The following is a 16,390-nucleotide window of genomic DNA, read 5'->3' as shown; positions in this document are numbered from 1 at the left end:
AGAAATAAACAGGTCCTCTTTTTCTATCCTATACATGAATATTCTTCTAATAATCTGATTCAGAGGGCAAGATTATATGAACATGATTGTAAATCCATACAAATTTTAAATATAAATAAAAACTCAAATAAAAGTAGCCAGTGATGAATGAACTAGACAGTCAGGAAAACAAACCAGCTGAAAGTATTAACATTATGTTCCTATAGAATGTAGGTTTTTTTATGTTCACAGGAGATAAATCATAATATAACAACAATATTAGACATACCATCAGCTACAAGCACAGAGCACAGCAGCAGGAATAATTTGGATGCCATTTTGGATGGAGTCATTAGCTATTATGCGAGTGTTCTTAAATAGTGGTCATTATCTTATGAAAAGTATATCATAAACAGATAATTTTCTAAATTACATCTTGAATAACAACTTAAGTACTCCCAGTACTCTAAATGACAGAATTATCAGTTGTATATGATAAATAACTGAAGTGCCTAAACAGGTAAGGTATTCAAGGCAAGATAATGTTTGCTTCTCACCACATAGAGGATGCACTGAGCAACAGACAGGTGCTATTAAAATTTCACTGAAAAGTAGACTAGGCTGTTGGACAGAGTCCTTCTTCAGTTTTATACATTTTAAAGAAGATGAAGAAGAAGAAGAAGAGGAGGAAAGAAAACACACACACACACACACACACACACAGAGAGACATGGCCAATGTCATATCTGGGCACAAAGACCCTTTCCACCCAGAGATGACTGTGGCCATTTTGCGTGTGTGTGTGTGTGTGGCCATTTTTTGTGTGTGTGTGTGTGTGTGTGTGTGTGTGTGTGTGTGTGTGTGTGTGTGTGTGTGTTTCTGTATCTGAAGAAGAGCACTGTGTGATAGCTTAATCTACTTTTAAATGTACTTTGAATTGTGTCTGCTGTTCAGTGCATGCTATATAAGGTGAGTAGTAATCTATCTTGTTTCATGCTTCTGTCATTCCATCCAGGACTTCACTGCAAAATAATATTTGCTACATACAAAAATAGTAATTACCTCTGTCTTCCACACTGTAAAGCACCAACTGTCTTTCAGCACTGCCACAGGCAGTGAACCACAACTGTATTTTTTTTAACACCGTCAGGCCAAATTGCCTTCTCCATAGGCATTTAAATTTGACAAAGTAAACTGGAAACAGCCTGAAAGAAAAAGGATTGTTAATCAGGGATATCCACCCCATTGACTCAGTGCCATTGCTTATGAATAAATATATAACACAGCAACCTGTATACTAATCCAGATAAAAATAACACCTGTGAATTGCAAGATAAGTCCTCTACCAGGTATTTGTTGACTACTGGACCCTTGCTCTTGGGAACTAATGTGATTCTTAATGGAACAGAGAATCTACATCTGCACCCATACTCTGCAAACCACTGTGAAGTGCATGGCAGAGGGTACATCCTATTTTACCAACTGTATTTAGTCCAGTCTTATCCTTATGATCCCTATTTAAGTAGTTGATGGTTGGCTATATACTCCTAAAGTCATCATTTAAAGCCATTTCCTGAAACTTAGTAAGTAGGCTTTCTCAGGATAGTTTATGCCTATCTTCAAGGGTTTGCCAGTACTGTTTTTCAGAATCTCTGTGACACTCTCCCATGGATCAAACAAACCCGTGACCATTTGCACTGTCCTTCTCTGTATATGTTAAAAATCCCCTGTTAGTGCTATTTGATATGGGTCCCATACACTTGAACAATATTCCAGAATGGGTTACATGAGTGATTTGTACGCAATCTCCATTGTAGACTGATTGCATTTTCCCAGTATTCTACCAATAAATTAAAGCCCACCACCTGCTTTACTCTAGACTGAGCCTATGTGATCATTCCATATCATATCCCTACGAAGTGTTGCACCAAGGTACTTACAGGAGTTTGTCGATTCCAACTGTGACTCACTGATATTATAGTCATAGGAGACTAAGTTTTTTTCATTTTGTGGAGTGCACAGTTTTGCATTTATGAAGATTTAAAACCAGTATATTAAAGAATAAAAATGAAAATTGCTCGTAGATTAGAAAAAGATAAGTTTTGTTTCAGGAAAGGGAAAGGTACTACAAAAAGAAATCTGACTTTGCATTTGGTTACAAAAGCCAGGCCGATCAAAATTCAGGATACCTTCCTTGCATTTGTGGACCAAGAAAAAGCCTTTGACAGTTTGGAATAAGATGTTCTTCATCCTTAGAAGATTGGGGCTAATGTACAGAGAGAGAGATGAAAATCCACATCTACAAATCCCAAATGGGGGTAGTTATAATGAAAGGTCAAGAAAGACAAGTTTGTGTTAGTGAATGTGTAAGGCAAGGCTGCAGCGTATCAAAACTAGTGTTCTACTTACATTTGAAAGAAACAATGAAGGAAGGAAAATAACATTTTCAAAGAGAAATAAAAGTGCAAAAAGCTCAGATACCAATAATAAGGTTCAAAGACACCACGTCTCTTCTGGCTTGATGTAAGGAACACTTAGAAGACCGCTTGAAAGCAATTGACAGTATACTTAGCACAAAATATGGCCTAAAGGTAAATAAAGGTGATGAAGATTAGTAGAAATAAGGATAATGACTAGATTAGTAGAAATAAGGATAATGACTTGCTTAAAATCAAAATCCAAAATGGTACAATAGTGGAATAAGTCAAAGAATTCTCCTGTCTAGGGAGTGAGGTAATACAAGATGGCTAGAGTAAGGAAGATTTCAGAAGAAGATTAACACAGGCAAGTGCTTTACTGCAATCAGATACTGAAACAAAAATGAGGACCATATTGCTAAAGTGTATGTCTGGAACATGGGATTTTATGTAGGTGAAATGGGGAACTTAAGAAATCCACAGAAAGAAAACTGGGACCATTTGAGATGTGGTGCATCTGAAGAATGTTAAAAACTTAGTGGATACATAAAATATGAAATGAAGAAGTACTAAGAAAAATAGGTAAGCAGTAAAGTCTGTGGAAGGCCCTTACGGAAAGAAGGGACAGGCTGGTATTGTTCTGACCAAACAGCACTCTGTGAGCAATCTGGCTGCTTTCTCACCTAGCACTTCAAGCACAGTGACAAGTGTGGCTGAATGCCGAGGAGGGAAAGGAAAACGAAGGCTGCAGCCAGAGAGCACTATAGCAAGACAGTCATCTTGTGATGCAACAAGCAGTTTGCTAGCAATACCACTTGTATTAAATTATATGTATATGCTGCATTAGGAATACTGTGGCATCTATGCACTTGCCAGAAACGGGAAAATGGAGAAGCCACATCATTCAATGCAGAATGAGAACTACTTTTCATTCGTATAGTTTGAAGGCTGTGCAATCTGCTCAATATGCCATCGCAACACTATGAGCTGGAAAATTGCTCCCTGTTATGCCAATACGACACCAGCTACAAAGATGAAATTATGTCATCATTTTTTCTGTTTTCCGTCTTTCTTAAACTGCTTTAAAATTCGTGGAGGTATGTTCCATCTATGCAACTAATTGGAGGCAGTTTCTTTACTGCCATACATGTTTCACTTCTTTGTTTGTGAAGCACCTTCAGTGGCCTGTAATACATGTTTCATTTTATACGTATAACAAATATATTATGTGGTAGTTACAATACGTACATTTTGTCATGGTTTGCTCTCGTTTATTTTTTTTTTCTTTAGTTTTTTTTTTTATTGTTTAGCAATAATGCTACATTATATTGGTCTTGGTTTGCTCTAGGTTTTCTTTTTTTGGCAATGTATTGTTAACTACCACATAATACATTTCTTGTATATATAAAAAGAAACATGTTTTACAGGCCTCTGAAGGTGCTTCAGCAAAAAAAAGAAGCAAAACGCATACGACAATAAACAAACTGCCTTCAATAAGTTGCATAGATGGTACATACCTCCACAAATGAAATGATGTACTTACGAAATTGACAAAATCTTGCAAATGTTCAGGTTCAACAGATTTTAATCTGCGTAACTGCATGTGTGTTACTGTATTATGAGTCAGAGTTTCGGATATTTACGTATTCTAAATCAAAATGTGTACAAACTTATAAACAACACAACTTTATGTTAAACGCCTTTGTGTAAAGTTTTTTGTATTCCTGCTTGCCTATCACAACTATTGATGCAGTTATTTAATGAAATAAGAAAGTTATTGCTTTGGGAAAAGGAAAAAGTTTAATTCAATACTGATAAAAACCTGCTGCAATATTCATGTCTCAGAAGTAGTCACATTGTGTCACAAATATGTCTTGGTAAGTTTCCATAACTGTCTCACTCACACACCGAATCAGAACAGCCCAAAGGTGGAGGAAGTGGGAGTGCTCATCAGACTTGGCTGTGCCTTCAGAGCATGGTGTGCCCCGGGAGCACAGATGTTGGCCAATTCTGGATTAGTAGAACTGCTACAGTATCTAAAAATAGTAAACATGACTCTACAAGGAGCAGTGGAGGGTAAAATAATTGGGGTAGACAGAGTCTAGAATGTTCAAAAGTTATTATAAAGGATGTTGAGTGTAGTAGTTCCATGCAGATGAAAAGATTAGCAAGAGGTAGGATAAGACAGAGGACAACATCAAACAAGTTGAAGGGCTGATAACTTACAGCAAACTTAACAAGTATCAGCACTCTGGAGTTTATAATCTCCTAGCTACCACAGAGACAGAGATAAAGTTTTTTCATCCCCTGCTATGCAGGCTGCCCGGTACGACAGGCATGTTTTGTGGGAATAGTATTGGCTTGCCTTATTGACATGTTTTGCAATGGCAGCACATACAGATGGGCACGGCCGAGGGAAGTTTGAGGAGAATAAAGGAGGAGGTGGACAGAGAGAGAGAAAGGGGGGGGGGCAGGAGGGAAGAACTAATGGGGAGAAGAGGAGGAGGGGAGAAAGAGAGGGGGTGGAGGAGAAAGACATAGAGAGGGGCGAGGAAGAGGTGCATAGATATGTGAGGAGAAGGATATGGACAATGAGAGAGAGTAGAGGAGCAGATGGATAGAGAGAGGGGGGGAGGGGGGGGGGGAATGGGCAGAAGTAAGAAGGAAGAGGAAATGGACAGGCAGAGGGGGCAGAAGGGGATAGACATAGGGAGAGGGAAGATTAGACGTGCAGTGAGAAGGGGCTGAGTAGATGCACAGAGAGAGGGGGATGAGGGGATAGACAGAGATGATGAGGAGGAGATGGACAGGGTGGGGACGGCAGGGGATGGACAAAAGGAAAGGAGGACAAGGGAGAGAGGGCAGGAGAAGATGGAAATGGAGAGGGGGAGGAAAAGATGGACAGAGAGAAGGGGAGGAACTAATGGCGAAAGAGAGAGTGATGGGGAAGGAGATGGAAAGAGAAAGGAGAAGGCGGACAGAGATGGGGAAGAAAGAAACGGAAAGAGGGAAGGAGGTGGAGGAAATGGACAGAGAGAGAGGGTAGAGGACATGTGTCCAATACATGTGCCATACACGGACACAGGCAAAGCAGTGGCTAACTGGTTGGTTACTCAATATATACAATTTACAAATGCAACCTTAATTGGTGTTACAGTTCTGTTTTTCTGGATGTTCCGTTGCTGTATATAAGCAGTGCTTGACCAAGTAAACCTTCACAGTTGATGTGAAATTGTTTGTGTCCATAATTATTTTTGTGGATTTGGGTATCTTTTTTATACCTTGATGCGGAAATCGTGTATACTTTTCCATAATAATGGTGTATTTGTCTGTTGTTCATGTACATCACTTATTTTTCTTGTGTGGTATCTGTGTACAGATTCGTTATGGGTGATGCATGGACTGATCTGTTTAATTTTTCTTTCATAATTATTACATTTTCTAGGATTTGAATGGATGGAAATGGCAGTATTTTATTTATCCTAAATAGTGGCTTGCATGATGATCTTTGGTCTACCCCTTCCATTAGTCAAATAATCTTTTTCTGTAATCTAAATGATTCCACAGTTGCCCCAATACAACACCGTATTTCAATTCTGAGTGAGCGTAAGTAAAATATATGGTCCTGAGATTATCGTATGATATGTAGTTTCTAAGCATTCATATTATAAAACATATATTGCTGAGCTTGCTGTGTACATAGTCTACATGTGTATCCCATTACATGTTCTGTTGTGTCTGAGAAATTTTGTAGTCTGTTTTTCCAATTGTTTTCAATGTGAGGATCAGTAGGTGTGCTATTCTGAGTGGCAAACATGTCCACTGCTTCCTATAGTTGCATGCTAGTCTTTTACTGTGACCCAGACTGTTTCACATACTTGTGTCTCAATAAAATGTGCTTGGGCCGGAGGATGCAGCATGTTTTCTTGGATGGAGAGGCCTTGTCAGATGTAGAAGTAGCTACAGGGGTGTCCAAGGGAGGCGTGTTGGGACCCTTGCTGTTTATGTTGTATATTAAAGACTTTACAGACAATATTAATAGTAATTTCAGACTTTTTGCAATGGCCACTGTGGCTAAGCGGCTCTAGGCGCTTCAGTCCGGAACCGCATGATTGCTACGGTCGCAGGTTCAAATCCTGCCTCGGGCACGGATGTGTGTGATGTCCTTAGGTTCATTAGGTTTAAGTGGTTCTAAGTTCTAGGGGGCTGATGACCTCAGATGTTAAGTCACATAGTGCTCAGAGCCATTTGAACTATTTTTAGACTTTTTGCAGATGATGCAGTAATCTATAATGAAGTACTGCCTGAAAAGAAGCTTCATAAATATTCATTCAGGTCTTGATAAGGTTTAAAAGTGGTTCATTTATCCACATTTGTCTTCTTTGGTAAGGTGATCAGAAAGGATGTTGAATCACCTATTTCATAGATTTTTAACACCAACTCAAATAATCTTTTATTTCTTGTGCCTCCCACAGACTTCAATAACTGCAAAGGTATGTCATGGACTCTTGCCTTTTTATTTCAGCTCAGATCATGAAAGTGAGAGGGCACAGGAATTCTGAAGTCAGTTTTCTATCCATATTACTATCATCTGTTATTTCTGAGAACATGTAATCTACAGCTGATAGTAAGAATTTACTTTTTTCAGTTATTATCTTTGTCCATTATTGCTGAAAATAACTGGGCTGCTATCACTACTGACAAATTGCTATGCTCTTTTATTACTAAGAAATTAAAATTGGGAATTAATGACTTGTTACTGTTACTGGCGTCATATGTTGTTGCTGTACAAGTTGAGATTGGAACCTCATCATATAACTTTAAGGATATGAGATCCGCTATACATGATCCACGTATTAATAGTTACTTCAGCTTTGATCTTGTCAGATGTGAGTTGTTTTTACAATGTATATTTTGGACACAGGAAGAGTTTGTTCCTTATATCAAAACATTGTTACATGAAGCCTCTATGCATTATTGTGAGGAAAGCAACAAATCACTTTGATGCACTATCTCATATCAAGGCGCTCCCTTTGGCTGCAGATGTGTAGCTGATACTCAGTTAGTGACCAGGTATAATTTCAGATTTGTGACAAGGGAGTTTCTACTGAAGCTTTCAACTACATATTAGGCACTTACAAGGAAGTAACATTTTTCTTCATTGTAAGTAGAAGATGAGACAATAGTACTTACCCAGAATTTCAGGGATTGACAGATAGGGTCCAATTTTCTATGCCTCAAAAGTATCTGATATCTACAGTCATGGAATTGAAAAGTAACCCCAACTTTGAAAGACTGTTGTAAATAGTGAAGGAGAATGTATTGACAATTAAAGTCTCTGTTATGTGTATCTGTTGTGTTTATTAAAGTCATGGAAAAATGCTATGAATTTATGCACCAACCTAATATTTATGTAACATGTACTAGGTTACATTTCTATCTGCATGTCATAATTTCTGTTTGAAGTATTTGTTGGTCTTCATGCAGTGTTGTGGATGCAGCAACAGATGCTTTGGCATCAGCACATGTGTAGCCATATGTCACTCCACAGAATATATCAAACAGAGGCCTTCCTTGGAAAAATGTTAACAATGTTGTATAAAAAAGGAATGTAAATTGTATATTAGATATGAGTTGTTGGAGATCCTTTATGTTGAAAAGATCTATATATTTAAATATTGCAATAAATCTGTTTGTTACACTCAAATTTTTGAATACTCATTGAAGTAGGCTTGATTAACATAGGTAATGTCTACATTCAGACTTCAGGTTCAAAAGACATCAAATTGTATCCTGCTGAAGCCCTCCAAAGGATTCTGACTAACTCTTGCAGCCCTATTCTAATCATCTATTTTTCCACTTCAATATCATCATCCTCTTCTTTCAGACTTGAAAACAGTTTCTCATAATCATACAGGCTTTTGATGTATTTCAGCCATCTTTCTTCCCTTCCTTTTGCATTTAACAGAGGTTTTACATCTGAGTCTTGAGGGTTAACACCTTTACCTGTGTGTAACTTAATGTTGTACCCTGACTGGAGAAACTAAGAACTCTGCAGCCAAGGACATGAACAGTAACAAACAGACTTGTGGCGACTATTGACTCTACGAGTGATATATCTCTGCCATAGCAGGCTCTCTGACCCATGCGGACCTATTGTGTACCACCATATTGCTATCCATTCTGTTTTGTGCTGCCGACTGTATAAGACGTAAATATTCACGCATAATAGAGTTGTACTAATGCATGTTGGTGTGTTATTTAATGATCGCCGCCACTCCGCGTATCAGGAATAACCACATTGGTGACCCCGATCTGTTTTAGTTCAATTCGCGAGTGCTATTAACAGTGATTTGTATTGTGCTACGAACAATGTTTCAACAACCGTTCAGTCCCTGTGATCCGACTTCTCAGACGCAGTTTTTCAAAGTGGAAAATGAACCCATACCGGAAATCACGCCGCAGTTTCAGCGCCAAAGTGAACTCCGCTGTCAACCATATTTTAACCTGTGTGGCCCCGAGATAACCTCAACGGTCCCGCTTGGCCGCCGCAGCACGTTCCCGCGCCTACGGCTGCCTCATGACCGTCAGAGTGCATTCTGCTTATCAATGCCCCAGCACTGCCAGCGCCTGCCGCTCCTGCTCATCTGCTGCACCCACACATGATGCCTGCTCTACAGCCGCAGACTACGCAACTCTCTGCAGACATGATGCAGCCGCGCCTCCCGTGCCGCGTGCCATCCCGGGTCCTGTTCGTCTTCTGCACATTTTCCCGACGGTTTCATCCATCTTTGCTGCATTGGTTTCAACCACGCCCGCTACACTCCCGCACCCGGTGTTACCAGCTGCCGCATGCCTACCACCCACTCCCGCAGCGGCACCAGTCGCCCCACCCGCACCGGTGCACATCATTTCATCGACTTCCGCACCGGGGTCTTTCACTTGGCAAACTCCGGTACGTGTTTCCATGGTACTGGAGAGTCTTCCGCACCCAACCATGCCCCCACCAGCCGGGGCCCCAGCAACTGTACCTGCCTACGCTATGCAACTGAACTCACACGTCAAGACTGAATTCTCTTCTTGCACTCCTGCTGCTTGTAAATCGTGTGGTTTTGTCCCTAATAACCAGATTAGTACAGCTACTGTGCGCCAATCTCCTGGTGACTACAATCCCGATTTGGCACCACTCTACACTGTCTGCACCACCAAGTAGTGTGTTCGTTGCACCAACCATTCCTCAGTACCTCGCACCTAGCAGATTCCCAAAACTGCCAGCCCTACAAACGGAGAACTCTAAGACCTGGTTTGCATTAGTGGATAAAATGTTGGACATTCACGGTGTCCTAGGTGACAGAGCCTGATTTGTGTGCCTTCTTAGTCACCTGCACGATCGCACGGATCTTATTAGTGACCTACTGCTTTCGCCTCCTGTGCAGAATAAGTATGAATTTGCTAAAGCTTGTATTGTTGAATGCTTATCCTGTCCTCCTGCTGAGTCAATCCAACGCATTATCCATGAGGAACACATCGATGACCGTACCCCGTCACAGCTGTGGCGCCACTTATGCGCCCTTGTGGACACAGACTTTCTACCAGACATCACACTTTGGACAATTTGGCTACTTAAAATTCCTTCTGAGCTACAACTGCAGCTATTGTCCCACGTCTCTGAGCCCCTCGAAGCACGCCTGCGCATTGTCGAACATGCCTATAGCATCATTCAACACCGGTACCTCCATCATTCGAGTCCGGCATCCGCCGCCCCCACGCATTATGCAGTAACAGAAGCCAAGCCTACTCGTGGCTGCGGCAAGACACGCGCCTCGCTGTCAGCGCAAGCAGCGGCCCCACCACCCCGTGGTCACCCGACTGCACTACCTACTTTTATGTTGCCGCCCCAAAGGTCACCGGAGACGGCCGAGCGAGCACCTGAGTACACTCCGGTCACGCAGCTGGCTGCCTCACCGCCCAGCCATGCTCCTGCACCGCAAGCTGGCTCTCCTTATTGCTGGTTCCACACTGACTTTGGTGACGTGGCTCGCAACTGCAAACCCCCTTGTGCTTTCCCAAATGCTTATGGCGGGCACATCTAGGCGCCACATCCCGCCCCGCTGCCTCACGGCGCCTACCAGCATCTTGTCCGACGCCTGCTGCACTGTCATCTGCTTCGCACCTCTTTGTCGAGGACACCAACACCAAACTTCGTTTTCTAGTGGACACTGGAGCCGACATTAGTGTCATCCCACCCTCCCTCGCCCTAACATAGATCCCTTATCCGCACCGCCACTGATAGCTGCTAACAATTCCCCAATTCCGGTGCTAGGTTCCTCACATCTCCTGCTGAAATTTGCCCCAGATCACGTTTTTCCCTGGACATTTTACGTCGCGGAAGTTGATGCACCTGTACTGGGCCTCAATTTTCTTCATCACTATGCCCTCTCCCCTAATCTGCAACCTGGCTGTCTGACTCACGTCTCCGGTTCGAGTGTTCCCGGTGCGTCACAACATTCCCCCTCTCAGCTTGAAGTTTCTACTGACTGTTCACACTCTGCCTTTTCAGAGTGTATGTCACTTGCTGCAAACCTTTCTTCTGCTCTCTCAGCTTTCTTGTGCGAGCGTTCAGACGTCGATGCGTTGCGCACTCAGAATGTTGACCTGCGTGTTCGCATTGACGAAGTCTATACACAACTGTTGCAGACACAACAGCAGCTTCTGCAACTCTGCACACCCACTCTTGCAATCGTGGACACGCCTTCTCAGCCTGGGCATTGTTCTGCAGCTGTGACCCCATTAACGGTTCGGTCAGCCTCTGCCCCTCCCCCATCTGCCCCTACCCCCTCTGCCCCTACCCCTACCCCTCCCACCCCTACCCCCCTGCCACTACCCCCCTTCCCCTACCCCTCCTGTCCCTACCCCTCCTGCCACTACCCCCCCCTGTCCCTACCCCTCCTGCCACTACCCCCTCTGCTTCTCCCACATTTTTGCGTGCAATTGCCAATGGCACGTGCCACAGAATAAACACGACTGAAGGACCCCCTGTGTGGCATAAGGCGCACCGCCTAAAAGCACAGAAACTTCGCCGTGCTAAAGACATTGTTAAAGATCTTTTGGATTCCAACATTCTCCTCAATCTGATAGTAACTGGTAATTGCCAGTCCATCTCGTGCCGAAGAAGGATGGTACTTTCCGCCTCTGTGGTGACTACAGTGCTCTTAACGCATGCACTACCATCGATAACTACCCTATCCCCCACATTCAAGATTTCACTCAGATGTTGCATGGTTCCCAGATCTTCTCCATTCTCGATTGTAGCAAAGCATATTATCAGATTCCCATGTTCTCTGACGACATCCCCAAGACAGTCATAATCACTCCATTTGGCCTCTTTGAGTACTGTTCCATGCCATACGGTCTCAAAAACGCCACACAGACATGGCAACGCTTCATCAACTCACTGTTGTTAGACCTCCCTTTCGCCTATGCCTACTTAGATGATATACTGATTTTCTCTCCCTCACCTGAGGAACACACTCTCCATCTCTCCAGAGTGCTTGCACTGCTTGCTGCTAATGGAGTGGAGATCAACCACGAGAAGTCTCAGCTTAGCAGTCCTGAGGTCACCTTCTTAGGTCACACAGTCACGGCCCAGGGCGTCCGCCCTACCTCCTCTCGGGTTGAACTCATACTTAGCCTCCCTCCCCCAGAGGACTTCACTGAACTTCGCCGTTTTCTAGGCATGGTGAACTTCTACAGGCGCCGCCTGCCCCATGCTGCGTCTATCCAGATCCCTCTGACCGACGCTCTGGCTGGTAAGGATACTAAAGGCAAACTCAAACTCGTTTGGACACTGGAGGTGGCCAATTCATTAAAAAATCTCAAAACCGCCCTCTCTAAAGCTGTCACACTCGCTCACCCTGCTCCTGACGCACACATTTCTATTACAGCTGATGCGAGCAACACTGCAATTGGCACAGTCCTCCAACCCCTCCATTTCTTCTCCAAGAAATTAACCAAATCCCAGTCCAAATGGTCTGCCTTCGACCATGAACTCCTCACTCTGTACGAGGCGGTCAAATATTTCAGAGCCGATGTCGAGGGTCGCCCATTCACGATTTATACAGATCTCAAACCCTTGGCAGATGCAATCCGTAACCCCTCACGCGATCTCCCCCCACAACACTTCCGCCATATGGATTTCATATCCCAGTGTTCCACTGATGCACAATATATCTGAGGCGCTGACAATGTAGTCGCTGACTACCTGTCTCGCGTCAACATCATCACTACCCCACTTAACCTTACCGACCCGGCCCGCCGGCAAACCGAAGACCCCGATATTCGTGCCTTGCAACAAGACACAATCTCTTCCCTCCAACTGGAACAATGTGCATTCCCCGGCACCACAGAACCGGTCTGGTGCGATGTTTCCACTGGTATCCCCCGCCCTTTCGTACCCGCAGCTCTCTGCCGCTCTGTTTTTGATGCACTCCACAACCTAGCTCACCCAGGCATCAAAGCCTCCACCATATTGGTCATGGAAAGGTACGTCTGGGCCGGTGTTAAACAATTGTAGGATGTGGGCTCGCGCCTGCGTACCGTGTCAAAGAGCTAAAGTGGGCCGCCAAGAACTTCCTCCGCCAGGCACTTTCGACATATCTAAAGGGCGTCTACGACATGCCCATATTGATATTGTAGGTCCCCTCCCTCCCACCAAGGGCTTTCGATATATCCTGTCCGTTATTGATAGGGTCACTAGATGGGTCGAGGCAGTCCCTTTGGAAGATATTTCGGCTGAGTCTGTGGCTCGGGCCTTCGTTGCCACTTGGGTTTTCCGATTCAGAAGCCCTACCTCACTGACCACCGACCAAGGTAGGCAGTTTGAATCACAGCTGTTCGCCTCCCTCCGTTCATACTGTGGTGTCACAAAGTTTCACACAACCGCTTATCACCCCCAGGCCAATGGACTTGTGGAGTGTTGGCACCGCACACTTAAAGCCACACTTATGTGCCAAGGCGGCCAGTGGTCTGACGCTCTCCCCTGGGTTTTGCCAGGCCTCTGCACTGCATACAAAGAGGACTTGAAAGCCTCCCTCACCGAGATCCTTTATGGGGAGCCTCTGGCTTTACCAGGCGAATTTGTTGAGGATATGCTGCTACCGAGCTCTTCCGAGCTCCCAGCACTCGTCGAGAGCTTCCGAGGGCACATCGCGCTCATCAAACCTCCCTTGCCCTCTGCCAAGTGTAGGCCTCGTGTGTTCATGCATAAGGAACTGGCCATATGTGAATTTATCATGTTACGTGATAACACAGTACGGACAACCCTGCAGCGTCCCTACACCGGTCCGTTTAAAGTCCTGTCCCGAGGCCCTTCCACATTGTCGATACTTAACAACGGCAAACCAGTAACTGCTTCACTCCACCGGGTGAAACATGCGTGGACCTTGCAGGAGCACTCTGCAAGTGACCCCGACGTACACGACACCTGCCCTCCTTCCCAGGAATCCCATCATGACTTGGATGGGCCCACTACCCCTCCCCTCCTTCCTCCCCCCTTGCAGCCTACATCACGGACCGGACGACCGGTGGTTCCACCCCACTGGCTCAGTGATTATGTCCTAGCTTCAGTCGAGCTTGCTACACCTACTCCCAAGTGTTGTGCATGTGATTTCACCATGGACAAGTGCTTTTGTGACCATCAAGTGTCCCACCCCACAGGACTTGACGCACCACCGTGCTCCGCACTGCATGGGGGGGCTCTGTGGTGACTATCAACTCTACGAGTGATATATCTCTGCCATAGCAGGCTCTCTGACCCATGTGGACCTATAGCGCGCCGCCATATTACTTTCCATTCTGTTTTGTGCTGCCGACTGTATAAGACGACGTGAATATTCACGCATTCTAAAGTTGTACTAATGTATGTTGGTGTGTTATTTGATGATCGCGACCGCTCTGCATATCAGCAGTAACCACAGACTGTTAACAATTTTATACATAGTTTTTAATTGTGCATAAATAAATAATTGTGTAGATGAATTTCTAACCTCATGCATATTTCTAAAATATGCATTCCATCACACCGCACTCCCACCTGCTTTCCCTTATAGATTTAGTGTCAGTGTGTGCCATGCAGTAAGCACTGACATTTAATGACATTGAATAACATGGCATTGGGCGTGACACACTGGCGTATGACACAAGTGGTTGTTGAAAGTTCTTCTTTGGCTAGATGTGACAGAGCATGAGCCAGCTTACTTAACATGAACCTACAAATGGTTATTTTTACAGCAGGGGTGTGCTGTGGTGGATGTCATGTCAGCAAAGGATTATGTTTGTAAATATTGTTATTATCTTGTGCATTGTGCTTTCTAAATAAATATTGTTACTACTAGAGCTTTTTCCAGTATGTGAATAACGTTTGTTTTACTTTAAAAGTTTTAAGAGTTTTCACATAAAAATTCGGAGGGATTACTTTGCAGCACGTCCTCTTATCAAGGTCCAGTCATTGGTACAGAGAGACCACAGAAGATAAAAAAGAACAAGAAAGCGAGAGGAAGGAGACTTGAAAGTAGGCACATTGTTGACCTTAGTGCTAAAAAAAAAAAAAGCAGATTGTGCAACTCTTTGATAACTAGAGCCAGGAAATCTTTACGTTAATGATAAGTCGAAAAATAACGTGAAATGGGCGGATTTTTGCGAAATGTCGAGAAATTTGGAATTTTCCCCGTTACGTTTAAAAATGCCCTAAGGCCAAGGGCAGCTGTTAACTAATACTGGGAAATGATAGTTATAGATGAAGAAAATAAGGGTTCTGCCTTCCAAAAAATAGTGGAATTCGGTAAAGTGTTTTAACCCCTGAAGTAGCCCTCTGAAAAGAAGAATCTGAGTTTGTCCCAATTTCTGATTGGAGCTTCAGCCGCGACGAAAGGAAAACCATAGAAATTTCGATCCTTTTTTCACACACCTTCCAAACTAAGCGTTTAATCGAAAAAGCCAAGGTCACCAAAACCATAGAGCGTTAAATTCTGCTCCTACTGAGTACAAAAATTTTGTTATTTGATTAAATTTTCCCGTAGAAAAGCTACGCCTCAAAGTGGTAATTTTTCACACTTTTCGTAAAACGCTCCTGTCTGCGCACATCACATCTGCGCCGACAGATCGTTGCGTTTGGACAGAAGATTTGCACCAACCTGAGGTGTGTGCAAACCTGGAAGTTGGAGTTGGCGGTTTGAGCGAAACCTCTCAAATCTGTGGGTTCAAACCACATCTGCGCAGACAAATTGGAGCGTGTGGACAGGAGATCGCCGCAAATCTGGCGCGAAACAGCTGTTTGCTCAGTCTAGTGTTTGTATTTGTGCGCACAGGGCATTAAAATGGCCGATACTCGTCAGTGTTCTCGAGAGTTTGTAAGTGAATTCATTGAAATATATAGAAACCACCCATGTTTGTGCAAAATTAAGGTAAAGAATATAGTGACCGAGACAAAAGTACAGCAGCATACAATGCTCTAATTGAAAAATTGCGGGTATTATTTCACTCAACTCTTGTTTCGATAATGCAGTTGAAAATTCCAAATCGTTGTAGCTCCTTCCTGTTGCTAGGAATCTTAATGTTACCGCCAACCGTTCATGAGGAGAAATTGCCCTTCTCTATACAAGTATTTTTTCTCATAATATGAGGGGTTACAAGCTTTAAGAGATAATTATAAGTTTGGACATCCATCCGCAAATAATTTCGCCAGTCGTTAGGTTCGCCCTGCAACTCTCGCAGTAAATTTACGTGAGAAAACTGCTTTCGCTTTAGCAGCCACTGTCTACACCATTTCTCTGTTTCCTGCTGTTGGTCTGAATGTTTTTTGCAACACAAGTTGCGAACACAGACCACAACAGAACTTCCTCCATTTCTATATTTCAAAATAACTGAATTAAATATGTGACGTTTATGGGGAGTGTAGTCGCTTGCCACTGATATTTCTTTTCTGCTCCGACAGATGG

At 43.6% G+C, this 16,390-nt stretch overlaps 1 protein-coding gene across 1 annotated transcript in view; it reads right to left on the bottom strand.

The window, feature by feature from the left end:
• LOC124619609 (lipase member H-like) overlaps positions 1-385 on the bottom strand; it is a 32,284-nt gene extending 31,899 nt beyond the window's left edge. The window contains exon 1 of the mRNA XM_047146112.1: positions 269-385. Within this exon, the coding sequence (XP_047002068.1) occupies positions 269-332 (64 nt within the window). The 5' untranslated portion in view covers positions 333-385. The remainder of the gene's footprint in view (positions 1-268) is intronic.
• Positions 386-16,390: the final 16,005 nt, after the last annotated feature.

The sequence above is a fragment of the Schistocerca americana genome, chromosome 6 (assembly GCF_021461395.2).
Source record: "Schistocerca americana isolate TAMUIC-IGC-003095 chromosome 6, iqSchAmer2.1, whole genome shotgun sequence".
NCBI classification, from domain to species: domain Eukaryota; kingdom Metazoa; phylum Arthropoda; class Insecta; order Orthoptera; family Acrididae; genus Schistocerca; species Schistocerca americana.
The sequence above is the reverse complement of the archived record's forward strand: the minus strand, read 5'-3'. Positions and strand labels throughout refer to the sequence as shown.